General features: G+C 41.7%; 1 protein-coding gene across 2 annotated transcripts; it reads left to right on the top strand.

Moving 5' to 3' along the window:
- The first annotated feature begins 1,182 nt into the window (after positions 1 to 1,182).
- LOC115387086 (monoacylglycerol lipase ABHD2) lies at positions 1,183 to 17,018 on the top strand. 2 transcript variants are annotated; one of them, XM_030089641.1, is made up of 11 exons: positions 1,183 to 1,333; positions 3,657 to 3,743; positions 4,463 to 4,678; positions 7,797 to 7,972; positions 10,125 to 10,289; positions 11,283 to 11,466; positions 13,002 to 13,094; positions 13,675 to 13,776; positions 13,940 to 14,009; positions 14,088 to 14,172; positions 16,177 to 17,018. In XM_030089641.1, exons 3-11 carry the CDS (start codon positions 4,470 to 4,472, stop codon positions 16,374 to 16,376), a joined length of 1,284 nt encoding a protein of 427 aa, XP_029945501.1. In that variant the 5' UTR covers positions 1,183 to 1,333; positions 3,657 to 3,743; positions 4,463 to 4,469; the 3' UTR covers positions 16,377 to 17,018. The 2 variants fall into 2 exon arrangements, with proteins under 2 accessions (XP_029945501.1, XP_029945491.1); XM_030089631.1 differs by having other exon boundaries at positions 10,122 to 10,289.
- Positions 17,019 to 18,692: the final 1,674 nt, after the last annotated feature.

Genomic DNA, 18,692 nt, shown 5'->3' with positions numbered 1-18,692 from the left:
CTCTCTCTCTCTCTCTCTCTCTCTGTCTGTCTGTCTGTTCAAACTTCAAAGTCAGTTTTGTTTGTCAAAAAGACATACAGCACAAATGAAATTACAGTCCTCTCGGTGTGTGTGTGTGTGTGTGTGTGTGTGTGTGTGTGTGTGTGTGTGTGACTATGACTGTATATGACTTAAAAACACTACAAGAAATGTGCTTCATAAACTTCATAGTGAGATGTTATATGGTAGTTGCATGTTTGTGGTTGGCTGGTCGGCTTTTCTTCATATTTGTAACCCTTCAAAGATATGTGGACACTTGTTCAATCTTATTTCTTTGAGGTCATTCTGCATCTCTTTGTGGTAATCATTTATTTATTTATTTTTTTGTTGTTTTTTTTGTAGTGGTTTGGTGTTGCTCTGTGTTCCCCTGACCCTTTGCCTCTGGACATGAGCCCAGTAGGCAGTCGGTCAGTAATCCCTCATGGAAATAATCTGTAAACTCTGTCGCCATCATGTGGATATGGCAGTCGAATTTCACCGCAACTGGAATCTCCTTCAGCCAGTGGTTAACACGGTGAACACTGGACAGATCTGGTGTTTCAGAGACCAGAATGGTTAGCAGTTAAATTCATCAGCGTCATTGGTAAAAGATGCTGATTTTTACTGGCTTTAATGGGATGGGATGACATCTCTCGTACGAGATGGTCTTTCTAGTTTGCATCGCTCCAAAAATCGCATGCCTCAGGATTATCTGAATCCGATTATTAAAGAAGGAATTTAGCGTTCGCCCGACTCTAATAACATAATAACAACAAGCTAGGTCGCAGAGGTAACAGTGGTTGAATGTTATGTAACAACCTTTACTCACGTTTCTGTCACGTTCAGGAACGTTTCACTGTATCATAGAACAATAAAACTGCTCAATGCAAAACGTCGAATAAATAAATGCATTAGTAATAGATTTGGATGCCTGATATAATATTTATGTCAAAATGTGAGACGCTCTAATGCCACTAAATTTAAGAAAAATTGTAAAGATATTTTGCTTCAGTGGGAGTGGATACTGACCAGTCTGTTACGTCACAGGGAATTTAGACCAATCAGGATGCGGGGATGCAAATGACACGTCCAAGTAGGAAGTGGAACCGGAGATGTCAAAGCCGCAGTAGCTGCTTCACGTCGGGGCTAGTGCGGCTAGAGACGGCTCTGCAAGGCGGATGAGGGCGTGCTACACCCACACACAGGCGACCATGCTTTAAAGCCACATCAATCTGACAGACGAAACGCTAATCACACCTGTTCGCTGTTTCTGTGAAGGAAAGAGCGAGAGCTGATCAGCCGTTTTTCGACAGAGGTGAGTAGTACTTTGGAGATGCTGGTGCTCTGCTCAGTTTGGTATCAGTGATCAGATGATGCCACATCCCCAAAATACACGACTGACGGCTGGAAAACCGACCATTAAAAAAACATTCATAGTGCTTTTTTTTAAATTAATTTGGATACGGGAAAATAATTCTTAAGAAAATGTAAATGTGTTGCGTTTTGTTACATCATTGCGGAGAAACATTGAGGGTGGACGGTCTGAAAATAGCGTCGACATGCCTTTAAATGTTCTGCTTCAAATCGAGGGAAGATGCAAAGGCTAATGTTGGCCTAACCCGAAAAAAACCCTCTATTTTTGCCGTCTAGATTCGTGTCTTGTGCTGATGTGTGCCCTTTGTAGCTCCAATAAAAGCGTCTCTTCTGCTCTTTGTGTCGTGACAAAAGAGGAAAGAGCTAATATTAGCTGCTGCTTCCGACCGAAGGGAAGAGTTTATTATCCGACTGACACGCTTTCTTTCTTTTGGGGGAAATACATCCTGTTATAGTTCCACTGTTTAGTTTTCAGTGTGTTAATGTGATCCGCGGTTATTTAATGAGGCTAATTTTATGCAGCTGGAGATAATTCTGGCTCCCTGTCAGTCTGGGGATCAGTTTTGTTTACATGCTTCCAATTTGAAAGAGAGAGGCTGGGGCTTGTTTGTCTCTATAATGGATGATGGGGTGAAACAGTTCATGTCTTAAGTCACTTCTAAATAATCACATTCAGTTTGGTTATTGCCACAGACATTTAATGAGGGATGTTCAATCCACTCCTATAAAATGTACTTCCCTTGAGACAACTATAAAAACAACTGTTGATATTAAACCTGTTTATTTCCGATCAAAATATTTGAATACTATTTAAAGTGTTGGTAAATTTACTAGTGACTTATGGTTTTAAAATTGGCCCAGTAGTTACATAAATTGTACTTATGAGTGAAATTGCATACTTGGGGAAAAAAAAAAAAAAAAAAAAAACTACATCTACCTTCAAAAGCCTCTGAATCATTGAAAAGCTATGTGACCATATATCTTAAGAAAAACACATATTATAACTCTTAGTTTGTTTGTTATCCCTTTAGAAAATAATAATGAAATTATTGTTTGAATTTAAAATCAATAATTGTGACTTCACTGATTGGCAATGCTCATTTTCTTGTAAATTATAATCTTCTCAGATGATATTAAGTTGAAAATGGTTGGTATGTTAAGCAGATTTCATTCCATTAACATACTTTCATGTAACATAGAGTTTTGATAAGATTTTTTAAATTAATTACTTATTAAACACTGACTTGTAAAGCCTGTTGAAGAAATTAGCCTTATCAGATGTTTCATCACACTGGCTGGTATGTCATGATATCAGTCGGTCATTGATATGAAATTGTCAGTGTGCCAGCAGTGCGCTCCCATTGTGACTGATGCAGATAGAGCTGGCTTTATAATACAAGGAAAATGACTCAAATCTGAGGAGCTGTCTTGTGATAAATGTGTGGGGAATCAAAAATAAACAAACTTCAGATTAACAAACATGATTCAGGTTTGAAACTTTTCCTACACTCTCTTGTTCCCAGAAACCTACCTTCCATGTCTTATTTTCCAGCACATCTGATTCAATTTAATATTTTGTCATCCAATACTTGAAAGGCCAGATAACACTTAATCAATTTGAAGCAGATGCGTGTGAGCAGAGAGAGATCTGAAACATGCCAGACATCAAGCCTCTGAGGACTGAGATTGGGAAACACTTCTCTATTCTCTGATGAATCGTATTTTGAGTATTGAAACATTTGAACATTCAATGAAATGAGTACAGACTTCTCAAAAGTGATTCTGACTGTACATTAGTTTTGTTGAATTGTCAATTTAAAATATTTTTTTCAATATTTATTGAAAAAAAAAAATCCAATGTTGAGTCTCCTTGTGAAATTTTCTAAAGCTGTCAAATCAATGCAGTCAGGCAGAATGTACAACATGTCTTGAAATATGGGTGGCAATGCAATGTTGCATTAAATACATGTTAAAATATTAAAAATAGCTGCATTAGTTTAGAGTTATTTTTCCTTATTGCCTGAAGCAACAATATCCTGAAGACAAGAGGATTTCTTTGGTGAGTTAGATCATGGTCATGATCTATGATCATTATTAGTCAAAACTAACAACCCCCCAAAAATTATGATATTATGGCTATCGACTGGAATAACAAATCAAAACATTTGATAGTACGCTTGAGACGATGAGATGAGGTTACATGGAAATGGTAAGCTGTGATAATGAAATTCTTGTCACATCTTCTGTCTTCTTGTTTTGTTTAGTTGGGACCACATGACTGTGACTTCACCTCTCCACACACTCTTGGTTTTGGAGCCAGTTGTTGTCAGAGGCTAGCGCCAACCTAAAAAGTAAGTAAAAAGCCAAGTTTTATTTAAATATTATCCACACAGTTAAAGTGTAAAGTCTTCTTCTCTTCATTTTTGAAAGTTTCGTGACTCTTTGGGCATTACGATAAGACCACAGTTGTTGATCTTTTATAACATTTTGCACCATGACTTCCTTCTTCCTGTGGTTCTGTGACTTAACACTGTTCTTTTAGCATTTCCTGTTTTTTTTCCGTTTTTTAACACTTGAAATTCACTGAGGTGAATGTGTTGAAATATTATTGCATTTATTTATTTTTCACGTTGTGTAATTATTCACTGCAGGCTTGGTGCATCTGCTACATGCAGTAATTTATTCAAAGTAATATCACTTTTTGCTTCCATATAAAATGTCTGTTTTAAACTGTAATGTAATTACGGGGAGTGTGTTAAATGTGTATTATCTGTGAGGTGCTCTCACCGTATTCCTGCAGATCTGTTGCTGCAGCCACTAGCGGGAATATTTAGGTCAGCCAGACATTAGATATTTCATTTTTATGCTTAATCTCCTCATGTTTTAATCCCAGTTTGATAAGTACGTCTCCTGTCAAAGTCATGTTAGGTTTATCGATGTCGGCATGACAAAGGGAGGGATCTGTTTGGGGGGGGGCAAAAAACCATCTTGATGAACATTTGTTATGTAGATATATTTATTTGTGTGTCCTAAAGGGGGAAAAAAAATCACTGATCACTTTGTTTTTCAGAATAATCATGAGCACCCACGAGTCAGACGTGCACACCCTCTCTCAAGAGCTGCCGGCCATGTTCGATGGCATGAAGCTGGCGGCGGTGGCCACGGTGCTCTACGTCATCGTCCGCTGCTTGAATCTGAAGAGCCCCACTGCGCCGCCGGACCTCACCTATCAGGACACCCCCCTGAACCGCTTCCTGCTGAAGTCCTGTCCTCAGCTGACAAAAGAGTGAGTTCACATCTCAACCATCATATCTGTCACTTAAAGAGTTACCATGGAAATGGAGGCGGGCGCTGCCGCCGCCGCCGCCGCTGCTGCCCGGCCATCTGGGGCTGCAGTGAAGGTAGCATTTCGTCTGGTGATGATCCCATCTGCCATCCGAGTCCCTGAGTGAGCCACATGTCTGTGCCAGAAGCTTCCTGTTTTGCTGTCCGCTCCAGCATGAATTTAACGCACGGCTCGCAAGTGGATCTGATCTGCATGTGTGATGAAGAAGAGTTCTCCCAACGAAGCTGTCATGTCTGCTTTAATTTGACTCTTCCATTTGAGTTTATTATGAGTACCGCAAGGCTCAGTCAGCTTAACAGCAGGACTCCCCCTCCCTGATAACCAGGGTTCTGCTGTCTGCATCCATTCAGCCTCCCTTCTGTGGCGCTTTGTGCTGTTAATTGATCTTATTCTAATTTTGTTGCGCAGCAGATTATATTTCCAGAGACACTTATCTTGCAGTTTCAGATGACAAAGTGTACACTGTAAAAGTAAACGTCTCTAGTTTTTCTCTTCAGACATGTCACATCCTAATTTGTTGTCTGAACTGTCTCTCAGTGCATGTGAGTTATTGTTAGTTTTTAACCACAGCCCTCATCAAACCACATTTTTTAAGGTATTTGTTTAAAAAAAAAAATCAGTTCTGTCTTTATTTTGAATTGTGTACCGTTTGTGCCTCTAGACATCGGCAACAGTTGCAGTCCTCCGCTTTAAATGGTCGAAATGTAATTGTTTTTCCTTCTGTTTTGTTTGTGTGCTGCTGTTGATCTGATGCCCGAGACGAGCCTTCTCCTCTGTTGGTTAACGCTCTCCAAGTGTTCAAGTGTCTGATTATGCAGTTCAGTTGTTACGGAGCTCTTTGCCTTTCAGCTGCAGGGTCACTGACTCATCCTGCCACGTGGATGTTTGTCGTCGTTTCAGGCTCGCCATCATTTTGTCTCAACAGCTGTTATTCTGCTCGGCTTCAACACATTTATGCGCCGGTGTGCAGCTTAACTGAAATATTCAAAGATGTGTCTGCATTGTTAATGTCGGTGTCGACGTAGACTTGTTGTGGAGAAGTCACGTTCGCCACTCAGAATGGCTTCCTCCACTCTTGCATAACAGATCAATCACACAGTGGAAAACACAGGAGGGGTGAACAGCGGGGCTCTGGCTGAATATTCACAAGCAAACAACATGGTCTTGAACTTTGGGTGTTTTCCTTTTCCTCAAAGGACTTTGTTTCATCTGTCTAAGTATAGATAGCATTTACTCTGGGGGAAAGATGGTGTAACAGACTCTGTAGCTGGTTTGTTTATTTTGCCCTTGATAGTAAAACACAGTCTCAATTACGGTTATGTCAAAGTATCTTCCAGTAGCAAACACATCAATACATGGAGCCTAGTTAATCTGAGTCTAACAATAACTCGATTGAAAATACAATGAAAGGTCCAAAAAGAAATGAAAGATAAATAAAGACTCATTTACATTCTTCTGTGTGAGTTTCAGGACAACTTGGTACAAGTCACCTCAATTTTCATTTCTTCAGTAATTTTTAAGAAGATGCTTTTGAGCGCAGAGAGATTTATATTGAAGCAAGTTCCAGTCACCTTTAGACCTTTGATCTGGACTTGAGACGTTCGCGTCCTCACACTGCCCTGACACATGTGTTTGCTCCTGTTATCTAACGGCTGTGTAGGACACCGGAACAGACACGCTGTACGAGAAGGTGACATTTACAGCCGGGATGGGAAGCGCTTGTTATTCCCATTCAAACATAGGCTTCGCACTCCGGCGCCGAAACAAAATGACAGAATGAAGTTCATTTAAGCTATCGACATCTGAATTAGGCTTATTGATAGAAATGTATAGAAAGAATGTATAAATTATTTGTTTGTCTCCCAATTCAGACCCCTGTTAATCTGATCTGGTCTTTCTTTCCACATTGCAGTGGCGTTATCCTCTTCCCGTAGTGATAGATTAAGCCAGCTGTACCTTCAGGAAAGGTGCTTCAGTCTCGGTGACAGTGACCATGCATGTTGGCGGTGATTACATTATCACCTAATGGATATAATCTGCTCTTTGATGAATGGTTCTCTTATATAAGGAGATATTCTCCAGGTGCAATAATTACAGGAGCCACGGCAGCACATGAGAAGGCACCAGGTTAAAGGTCTTGTGTAACTGTTGATGTAACCAAACACCCGACTCTCCGCAGCCACTTGACTTCCCTGCGGTTTCATCAATGCTCTGCACATGCACATGCATAGAGCTGGTGTCCACATCGCTGCTGCGCTTCAGTTTAGCTTATGGCGATCTTGTTTGTCTCTCCGGCTCTGAGGTAACCCACTCCTCACGTCATTGTCGGCGAATCTGACATGAATAATTCCAGTTAGCATATTATGTAACCGAAGAGAAGTGGGGAAAATAAAGGCACCTCATTGTTCTCTAAAGTGTCATTTGCAAAGATTAAACAGCAACATTAACACTGTTTACAGATTGTTCTCTTTATTGCAGTAAGGTAAAAGTTTCTCTATTCAGTCTTTGAATGTTTGTGGAGAACACTGTGGGCTGCATCAGTATCACCTCAGCTGAGCTTTTATTTGGTCACATTTGAAGTACTGCATAGAAATGATGAAGAATACTTTTTTTTTTTTTTTAAAGTATCTTAGATGTTCTTCCTGCCCCATTGTTGCATTATTTTGTTCTTCTGGTGGAACAAGATGGTGATTCATGATAATACACGACACAATACCCAGTATTTCAAAGGAATATTACATAATCCAAGGACTCGACTCCTACAGTTCACTCCTACAAGTGTTCATGTGCATAACTTCACAAAACACAGGAACAGCCCAGCGTAAACACTGATGTCAGATGAGAACTCGGGCTGCTCTTAGAAGCACCTTTGTCCCAGAATGCAATCTGAATGCTGGAAAGTTCATGTCCGTGTCATAAATTACCAATGCAGTTTGCTCAGAATGACATTGTGTCGTCGTCGTTTGTCGTCACATCCAACCTCGCGCGCTCAAGTGCATCAGCTCGTATTTCTTTGTGAAATTTGATGGTGGTGTTGATGTCAATTTGTGTTTTCCAGGTACATTCCTCCCTTACTGTGGGGGAAGAGCGGCCACCTCCAGACAGCGCTGTACGGCAAACTCGGACGAGTGAGCTCCCCCAACCCCAGCGGCATCAGGAAATATTTACCCATGCATGATGGGGCCACCGCGACATTTGACCTCTTTGAGCCTCTGAAGGACCATCCAACTGGAGGTGAAGCATTAAATCAGGATCTGCAATCTAGTAACCAACATTTTGTTAACGGAACAGCAAAAAGATGAACCCTTGGTCACACGGTGCTTCTGGAATTTTCTTTTCGTAAACAAGCAATAAGCAAATCAAATTTTGAGTTTTCATTTTGAATTGCCGCCTGAAATTAGGTCTAAAATGAACGTTCATACTTGTGCGACTTTTGTTTAAGTTAAACTCACCACTGAGCAATAAAATGCTTGAAGGGAAAAACCAAATAAAGCTACTCTAATCAGACAATTTTAAAAAAACACCAGATTTGCTGTTCACTCACTGATTATGTGAGCATACCCGATAATTTCTAACTTTCTTCTGCCAGGGATGAGTTTTGGCTTTGTCCTTGTGACGAACTCAAAAAAGGACCCATGTTTTTTAAAACTCGCTTTTTGATTTTTTTTTTTTTGGAGAATGCTACAAAAAAAGAATTGCACCCTGCTCACATGATCTAAACCAAGGATGTTAAGTGTGGAAAGATGAATCCTCCCCCAAATGTAATTCATAGTTCGTTGTGTCTTCATTAAACTTGCATTTAGTTCTGTTGAAAAGTGGTCTTCACTATAAGGTCATCTTTCATCTTGTAATGAGATTTAATGCATGGTTCTTACCATGACCTCGAAATTTCAGAAATCCTTTTTTTTTTTTTTTTCTTCTTTTTTTTTTTTTGTTAAGGCTGGAATTTGCAGTCATGAGGAGTAGATTGTGCTCAGTGTGTTGTTGGAGTGATCAGCTATTAACATCTATCTTTTTCAGACACGCAGAAGTCAAGGAAAACACACATTTAACAATCAAAACACCAATTCATTCTTATTGAATGAAAGGTGATAATCTGTTATTGCCAAGCCAAACTTCATCCATCAAATTAAACACTCAGCTTAACTCGGCTGATTAACTTTTGGTGTGAGGAAACCAACCTTTATGAAAGCGAGCCTTATGGGACCCTCTGCTATCTCTTGGAGATAATCTTCTGAGTCACAGCTATTGATAACCATGATGATGCAAAGTATGAACAGCTCTCCTGAGATCACTCCATAGCCCCTCTAATCTTGTGTTATTGATTCTAGTCCTGGTTATGTAATTTACGAGTCTTTTCCACATTTTGTTCTCTCTTGAATGATACATTGAATGAAGACGGTACCTGTTAGATTGTGTCTTAGTCCGTGCAGTCTGTGTAATTATGCCGCTGTTGCTTTTGTCTGATTCGGGATTGTCACTGTTTTGGACGTGAGAGCTGCTTGAATGACGTAATACAGATGGCTACCTTATTAACAGATGTCCTGAAAAATTAACGTTGCATAGTTCAAAATGATTGAGCGCATAGGAAACAGTTTTATTCGAACACGCAGCATTATCAGTCTGTCTTTCAATGTTTGAAAGGCAGTTGATTGTTTTGTAAATGTGCCTTGATACTCTGGAATGAATGAGCGTATTTGCTGAATTTAGTTAAAAATCCAGATGTTGCGTTATCATTCAAATGATCAGTTTGACAACAGTTTTTCGAAAGTCATTAACTTTCATATTTAGCATTATATTGTTTGTAGTGATGATTCGTTTTTAGAGCGCGCCACTCAGACGCATCATGTGTTGCCGCCTCTCCCTTGGTCCCATCATTTAACTTCTATTAAGTGCTTCTCTGTAATGGTTAATGAATCTCCCATCTGCCCAGCTTCCTCTGGGATCTCCTCTTTTATTGTTGCCCAGGACGTTCGTCTTTATTTGATTCGATGTCAAGGAATCGATGGTGGATGTCATAAAGTGTTAATGTGTTCCAGTTACATTTTCCCTTGCATGTAATGAAAAAGTCTCTCTTAAACAAGGTGTAACAAGTATGCAATCCAACTATGTGGCATAGATTCCTGTCTTTGAGGTCCTCGGCTGAACCCTGAACCCTGAACCTTCCACCGCATCTCTGATCTCATGTCCTCTCTGTGAGCTTAAGCCCCACATGACATGCGGGTCCAAAATAAGACCCATCACCGTTTGACATAATCCTTTATTATGGACGGACAGCTCTGCTGCTTGGCCTTTGCTCATTCCTACTGTTGTGATTTTCATGTTTGTGGTTTCATGAATCGAACTGAACACGTCTCCCGAATCCATCTGCCCGTTTCACCAGAAGACATCACCATGGTGATATGCCCGGGGATTGGGAATCACAGTGAAAAGCACTACGTCCGGACCTTCGTGGATTACGCACAGAAGGACGGTTACCGCTGCGCTGTGCTGAACCACCTGGGAGCGCTTCCGAACATCGAGCTCACTTCTCCGCGAATGTTCACTTACGGTGAGGCCCAGAAGACGACTTCATTCACACGTCTTATTAGGATTGCGCCACTTTGATCACACTTCTTTATTGTGAGATTGAAAGACATTTTTTTTGGTGGTGTTACCGTTCAAGGTTGTCAAGATTTAGATTAAGTTAGACTCATCTGTGTATTATGCACAGCAACAAAACCAAAAAAGGTTTTCCTCAATTTATATATTGAATATAATGGCAAAATTGAGACAAACAGCTAAATTGACATTTACGATTTAGGAGAAAAAAATCTTTCTGAGTCAAAGTTCTCACTAAAATTTATACGCATTTTATTTATTTATTTCATGGTTTATGCATTTTTTAGTATGCCACAGTTTGTGATGTTGACTTCAGGTATTTCAATCACACGCACTCTTTCTTTCCAATGACACATCATGATCATAGTCAAATAACACTGATTTTGACAGTTGTAATTAATTAAAACAGAATTAGTGAAACTGTGTTTTTAGTGGTCAATAATATGGTTAAGAATATCCTTTTTATGCTAAATTATCCTGCTCTCGAATGCCTAATTAATAATTTTTCATTATTAAATGTGTTTATAGACATTTCACAAAAATTCAACGGTCAGTTTAATTTGTTGTGAAACATTCTTTTTTCTCTTTCATCTGATTCCTTCAGTGTGTCTGAGGCTCAGTCCATGCTGTCCAGAACAAATTCAGTGAAGAGGAGTCCGTTAAATAAACCTGGCGTCCTCTGGTTCTGCTTTGTTTGTGTTTGTGCTGGAATGTGCCCCAATTCACACACACCTTGGTATTTTTGTGTGGAGACTTCTAGAAATGAAAATAAAAAAAAGAAAGCTGAACCTTTTTGGAACAACAGCTCACAGGGACACACATCTGATATCCTGACCTAAAGGCACCTTCATCCAGGAGTGCTGAGCAGCAAAACAAGAGGACGTCCTCCAGAAGTGTTGCCGCGTGCATTGATCAGTAACTTTACACCTCGACTCTCTCCCAGGCTGTACGTGGGAATTCGCAGCCATGGTCGGCTACATCAAGCGGGCGTACCCTGACACGCAGCTCATCGTGGTGGGTTTCAGTCTGGGCGGAAACATCGTGTGCAAGTTCCTGGGAGAAAACAGGACAAACCAGGAGCGGGTGCTGTGTTGTGTCAGCGTCTGCCAGGGCTACAGCGCTCTCAGGTGGGCCGTCGTCCTCTCGTCTATTCAACTAAAAACCCAGTTTCATCAATGTACTCGATGTAAACACATTTCTGTTATTACATACAGCTCAGTGAAATGATGAGTCCTTATATAATGTAATCAAATGTTTAATCCCAGCAGGCATCACGACGCAGCTGCTTTGTTGCTCTTCTTGTTCTCACAATGTTTGATGCACATAAAGAAACGAGCTCGTGACCAGTTGTTTGCTGGTTTGAATCCCACTGCAGACGAGTTACTGCTGTAGGTCCGGAACTCAGTCTTCAGCTGCTCCCCCTACTTCTCTCAGCATTTCTAAGTAATGTCAATTATGAATAGCAGAGTTTAAATGCAGAGTAATAATTCCTTCAAGGTGATTAATAATGTTTTGGGTTCAGTTTTTTTTTTTTTTTTAATTTATACATTTTGATTGTCCTCCTTATTTTCCACAGTATCTGGTAACTGTTGTTGTTAATCATATCTTTTAAACTCCCACAATTAAAAAGATTAATAAATAAAAAGAATGCAAAAGCAAAGCTGTATTCTGAAAGCTTCATTGGATTAGAGTAATCTTCCCATCGTGATTAGATTTATTCCATCTTTTGCTGCCAAAGCAGTTTCTGTCAGCTTAGCTTCAAGCAGACCTTTGGTTTTATCATTACACGCTGTCTGGTCTCACATTCAGTGCTCAGCGTCTTACTTCGCTGGAGTTGCTGTCGTCTACTTCTGTGCCTGTGATCATATAAATTAGTTCAATTTCCTGATCTGTTAGCACGCCCTGAAAACTAGATGGTAAATTTAAATGATTAAATCAGAAATAAAGCTTTAGGAACTCTAGAAGGCCAATGTCATTATGTTATTTCAAATTTTCCAAGGTCCTGCATTATTAAAGCTAATCCCTTTATTTAACTCTCTGTTTTAATTACTGTTTTATCGGCTTGATTTTTCCTCAGTCTGTTCTGGACGATTTTTGTGTGTTCAGTCTGTGTCTCATTTGTGAGACATGCGGGACAAATGCATAATGAATGCTGTTTTTAAAGCGTTGGTGCCTGTGGCTCTCTCTACCCTGTGCTCATGTGTTTTAAATGCAGCCAGCCTCTCTGGGCAGACCTGGCAGGCTGGGTCTGGTAAAGTCTGGACTCACACAGCGGGGGGAGGATATATTGCAGAGACCGGCCTTTTGTGAAATTGCTTTCCCAGTTTTTCCCTCTCCCTTTTTTTGTGAATTTCTTTTTTCCTTGAATGAGCATCTCACCTAAACTAATCCTTCAGCCGACTGCCACCATCCATGCCTGTGTATTAAGGATATTCCTGAAGAGAATCCTGGTGCTCATCAGAGATTTGAATCCCATTAGGTGTTGTTAGCTGGAGTCGGCCTGTCTCAGCCAGTGAGTTGCATATTGATGCCTGTCAGTGCCGCAGCCTTCCACCACTGTGGCTCTTTGTGCGCTGGATTACACGGGACATTCAGTGTGTTGTTTGGTATGCAGACAGCCTGCACAATGCTAACTTCCTGTGTGTTTGTCTTTATCTCGCAGGGCTCAGGAAACATTCCTACAGTGGGATCAGTTCAGGCGCTTCTATAACTTTCTCATGGCCGACAACATGAAGAAAATCATTCTGTCACACAGGTACCGCCGGTTTTCATGCACACTTTTGGACTACAGTGATTAAGTTTAACCACTCAACACCTAAAAACACACTGCAGCTTTTCCAGGAGGTGACTTTGTGCTGCTGTGAATGATGAGGCTGCAGCCTTTCTTGCTATTAACTTTCTTCCATTAGGTTTATGTGAGGTTCGGTTGAAAGTTCAATACTGAAGTCAAAGGTTGAGCAACACTGCCGCTGACTTTTGATAATTTGTGATGAGTGTTTGACTAATGACTGACAGGGTGATGAAATGCACCTCGTCAGGACAAAAAGCACAAATCGATTCAGGACAGGGATTGGTAAGAAAGCATTGAAAAGTACGGCAAATTAACAAATGCCTTTTAAGAAGAGAAAGTGCTGAAGTCAGGTCGCGCATCTGACATAAAACCTAAACCCTAAATAAACTTGTAAATCACACCTGGTGTTTTAAGACAGTCATTTAGTCAGTCATCTTATAAATCATTACCTTCAAGTCACCACAGCCACAGCTCACTTCTGAACATTGATTTTGATTTATAAATCTGTGTTTTTATTTAGTTATTTATTTATTTATTTTTACAGGCACAGTCTGTTTGGGGGGAGCTCACTGAAAAAGATTGACATGGAGCCGAGTCGACTGTACACAGCGACGTCTCTCATGCAGATTGACGACAACATCATGAGGTTTGTGGGGAAAGGAGGTCTATTCTAATGGAATTTATAGATCCCGACTCTGTTCTTGTTATTGACATGACTGTTTTAGAGTCAGAAATATTTGAACTGATGTTGTGTTCTTCTATTTTTATTTTTATTTATCAATACTGCTGTCTTTTCTATGTTTTCAAAGAAAATTCCACGGCCACAGCTCTCTGAAGGAGTACTACGAGAAGGAGAGTTGTGTCCATTATATCCACAATGTAAGAGCTTCTCCTCACATTGTGTTCCTCCTCCTGTCAATTTCTCCGATGTCTGATCTTTCACTCTTGAATTCCTAGGTAAACGTGCCACTGCTGCTCGTGAACTCCGGAGATGATCCCCTGGTTCACGACTCACTGCTCACCATCCCTCGCACTTTAGCAGGTAACGACCAGCGTGTGTCACGGCTCCTGCAGGAATACTCAGAACTCGCTCTTGGTCACTTTGTCAGCGTTGAAAAGTTGCACACTAAATATCTAGAAAATGTCTAGTACTCAGTGGCTCTGGGCATCCAGGACTGTATCTCAACGAGATAAAAAAAAAAGGAATCGGTAAAACACCGGCTTGTAGTTTCAGACGTGACGATATATGTGCAGACAGATGGTGGTAAATATTTACAGCAGATCCTCAGCAGGCGTGTCCTTCTGACTCAAGATTCCATTTGAATCCTGGACTTGGTTTTTCAAAAGGACTCCTCATGCATCGCCTCCACACCCTGGCCAGGACAGGGTGGGGCCTCTGTGACTCATGTTTTCTGATGTTTCAGCAAGTTTAGCAATTCTGCCCAATAACAGAGCTGTGTCTCCAGTGATAATTCAGTGTTACTGCTTCTTTCTTACAGCAGGCCATGGCAACCTGGTGTAAACATACAGCATTATCAGGAATGTCTGACAAGTTGGCAGTGAAAGAGTACGTGCAGGAGGAAACGAAAGAACCGAGATGCTAAAATATCCAAAATCCATTTTACCCAGTCCAGGAAAGTCAAACCAAAGCTTTCCATGTGTTCGAACAAAGCCGATCGAGTGGCTGCACACTGCAGTGTCTGTCTGGTCGTCTTTCCCCTCAAGCCTGTGCTAATTTTAAACCCTCTGACCATTTTAACTATTTTGGAAAAGGGCAGTTCCTCACATAACGGAGTGGGGGGGGGGGGGGGGGGGGGGGGGGTTCGCTGAGTCCTGACTGGAAATGAATGCCACTCTGTCCCGTAGGTCTCCAGAGGGACATGCTTCCAGAAAAGTGGATCAGCTGCCACTTTGCCCTCAAAGTGCAGCGCGTTGACTGAGACAGACACACGGCAGCCAGGAACGACCTGCTGTGCTGGAATTATAGACTCAAGATAGGATGGTCGCATCTTACTTTAGGCGTGTACGATATTCATCTGTGAATTCAGCTTTTTTTTTGTCAGTAATTTGCTGTCATCATGTCAAATTAACGGCGGGCGCATCTGTTCAGGCCCTTCACGCTTTATTTTAAGGCCTAGCAGTCTGTCAGACGGTTGGGATCCCACCTGTCACTCAGCGCTGGGAGAGCTCGCCCTCATTCAGGGACGGCTCCGGAGCTGTCATGAATAGTGCACGGTGGTAAAAGCCCCGCGGGATCTTAATCATCAGTCAGCCACGGCGGGCTCCCCCACTAACCCAGATACGAGCCCAGGAGTCAAGAAATCCAGGCCAATCCTTTTCATGAGACCACTCTGCCTGCTCGCATCTGCAGGGTTGAAACGGCAAATTGAAAAGATTGTGTGCAGTGTGGCGGTGGTGAGCCATTTCAGATTTCAGCCTGTGTTTAAAATGGCTGATCTAAAATCCACTTCCTCTTGATTGTAAAAGAAAAAGTAGTTCCAACATGAAATAAAATGATTTAATCCAATATCGCTGATCAGTATTTACGACATATTGTCCAAAGTATGTGGACACTGACAATTCACCCAAATATGACTTTTAAAAAAAAGTTACAGCAAAGGGAAAAAAAGGAAATGAAAACTGATTCAGCTCATATTATCCACGACGATGAGCTGACGTTCAGAATAAGAAAAGATAATTTTTGTCTGAATTTTCATCCAGATTTAACGGCTGTAACTGTGTGCTGAAGTATCAGTGTTTTCATTGATTCACGTTAAATGTTGAAGGACACTTGATTAGTATGTTTAAAACCGCTTCTAAGTTACAGGAAGCAGTAGTTTGTTTTAGTATGGACATTTTCTACCATGATGTGAAATCCTTTATCTGCAGACAGAGAGGATCCATTTGTTTGATCTTTTCTGGAGAGCTCTTAGTACATGTGTCTATTGTTTTCAAGACGCTCGTCAGTGCTCACTGGAAGTGGTACAGAAACTGAGTACGTGTGTGTGTGTGTGTGTGTGTGTGTGTGTGCTGTGTCCTCCTCCAGCTAAGAAGTCGAACGTGGTCTTCGCGCTGACGCTTCACGGAGGCCACCTGGGCTTCTTCGAGGGCGCGGTCCTCTTCCCTCAGCCTCTCACGTGGATGGACAAAGTGATCGTGGGTTACGCCAATGCCATGTGCCAGTGGGAGAAACAGAAACCCATGTGTCAAAGTGGTGAAAGCTCCTGCGAAGAAGAGAAAGCCTAAACCCCCCCCCCCCCCCCCCCCCCCATCTTGTCCCCCGCCCCGTGCCGCACCGAGGAGACACCTTAAACTGCGCTCTCTTCGCTGCCTTCTCCTCCGGTGCCGCCCACCACTCCTGACCTCCCGACCTTCAGCTCCGCCCCGGCTCCTCTGTGTGAACACCGTCACCTTACAGTACGTCAATCAACTCTAATTACTGCCTTTGTGCTCTTTTCCGTTGCGAGGACCCAGACCAGGAACCGTTCTTTTTTGTTTTTAATGAATTTCCAAGACGGCACTTGGCTATCAGAGGCAACGACCAAATAGAAGAAGAGATCTAGTCGAGCTGGTTTTCAATGTGAGCGCACCACTTTAGAGTAGTCCAGTGAGAAACAAGAGCACAAAATGAAGCCTCCTCTTCCTCTGAACCAGAGCTGCGCTGCAGTCGGTGTGTAGTTTCCTGCACCTGTAAGAAGCTCACTGCTTATCACCGCCAAGGCCGTGTAGCCTAGACTGCTGAATAACCCACACAGTGTCTTCGTAGTGTGAATGTTGGTGTGTTTGTGTGTGTGTGTGTGTGTGTGGACCGAGAATTGAGCCGTCATGGAGCGTGTGGTCTTTGTTTGATCCAAACTCTTTGTTCATAGTGTGTCTGCCCTCTTAATGTCTGGGTTTTTTTTTTTTAAAGGGTCTGTCGTGTGTAGAAAATGTACAGTAGACAATTAAGTGTTACAGTGGGATTTTACGCGTTATTTCCAGCTGAAAGCGTCCCTCCGGCGCTTATGTTTGGCACTTGAAGTGCTCAGTGCATACCAGACATGACCAGGGATCAACCCCACATGGGCTCCGTGACATTCCCACGGTCCTCATTCTGTCACTTTGATTCGATGCACTTTACACCATGTATGCCACAAACTTTCTCTTTTTTTTTTTTTTTTTTCTCTCTCCGCATTAGTCACTGTGCTGATAACGAGTTTATTTCCAGTTAGGCTCTTGTGACAGACACGAAAAACTGAAGGGAGCAGGGATGATAACCACAAGGTAGATGAATCAAATGTTCCCCGTGTGTGTGTGTGTGTCTGTGTGTTTGCGTGTGTGTCTGAGCCCTCTTACCTCCTCGTTCTGCCATTGATCAGCTGCAGGTCTGGTCAAGATCAACTCGCCACAGACGTCTTTTCCAGCTGATGATGATGATTCTGTGGTTTTAAAAAGGGATCGTCTAATCTGAGCTGCGAGGTTTGAGGGGTGGGGGGGCTCGAGACACCAAAGCTAAACCAAATGTTCGATGTTAGTGGACTGTTTGTAAAATATTGGTGATTGTTAATGCTGTACAGTTCAGAGAAAACTGCATGCAAGGAAGAAGACTGATTTAAAAAAAAAAAAAAAAAAAAAAATCCCCAGGAGTTAATCGTTTCACCCGTTTTCTCAGCTGAGTTGGACGTTAAAAAAAAAAAAAAAAAACTGCAGTGAATGACTGAAGATGCTCAGAAACTGTTGTTGATACAATCACACTGTAATACTGGGACCTGTGGACTTCGTAAAAACATGAATCTAACTGAAAACGAGCGTGCAGGACTTGCTGTAAGGGCTTAGAAAGTCCAGCCAAGACCTGTGTGGTCTGAAAGCTGCTCTGAACACTGTGACGAGACACGTGGGTGGTTTGAAACGATGGAGGCAACAGTGCGTTTTGTTTTGGCCGTTGAGGCTGAGGTTTGTGTCCCGTAATACCTGGGTGATAGTATTTCAGCCTCCAGCAGGCAGACGGAATAAGTCCCAACGGCATCATGTTAAGAATTCTTAAATTGAAATCTTCATAGTCAGAAAGACATAAAACAGGGTGAAAGTAAAACATTGTCACATGATCCCAGCAGACAACAGTTCATTTGAGCCGGCTGAGTTGCGACTCTCCTGGGAATGCCTACCACAGATTGAACACCATCCTGGGAAGTGTTTTAGCTGCAGCATCAACCGACACACCAGATTAAATCGATTCAAGAACACCACAAAGAGTTTCAACCTGTTGAGTATAAAGACATCTATTCTTACTAGTTATAAACTCGCCAAAATATCAAACATTTTTGAATATGCAGCTGAATTTCTTAAAAAATCCCAGTTTTTAACGTCTCTGCAGTGATATCCAGCAGTCTGGGTTTGACTGACGGACTCATTTGACGTGTTTGACACCCCAGTTTTATCGTGCTCCGTTGTTTTGTCTCTTAGATCCATTTGAGTGTGGACGATTCTGAGCAAATACTATGAAATCCAGGTGTTAATCTCACCAACGCTGCCTTGGCTGACTTTAAACCGCTGATCCAGTTTTATCTTCGTACTCAGGGCCTC

Source organism: Salarias fasciatus, chromosome 1 (assembly GCF_902148845.1).
Source record: "Salarias fasciatus chromosome 1, fSalaFa1.1, whole genome shotgun sequence".
Lineage (NCBI taxonomy): Eukaryota > Metazoa > Chordata > Actinopteri > Blenniiformes > Blenniidae > Salarias > Salarias fasciatus.
The sequence above is the reverse complement of the archived record's forward strand: the minus strand, read 5'-3'. Positions and strand labels throughout refer to the sequence as shown.

Bases quoted from the DNA above. Each gene is read 5' to 3' on its own strand.
- LOC115387086 (XM_030089631.1), top strand. From the start codon at position 4,470: ATGAGCACCCACGAGTCAGACGTGCACACCCTCTCTCAAGAGCTGCCG. The intron at 7,973-10,121 runs GTGAAGCATTAA...CCGTTTCACCAG, and splicing joins GAAGGACCATCCAACTGGAG to AAGACATCACCATGGTGATA. The intron at 11,467-13,001 runs GTGGGCCGTCGT...TTTATCTCGCAG, and splicing joins CAGGGCTACAGCGCTCTCAG to GGCTCAGGAAACATTCCTAC.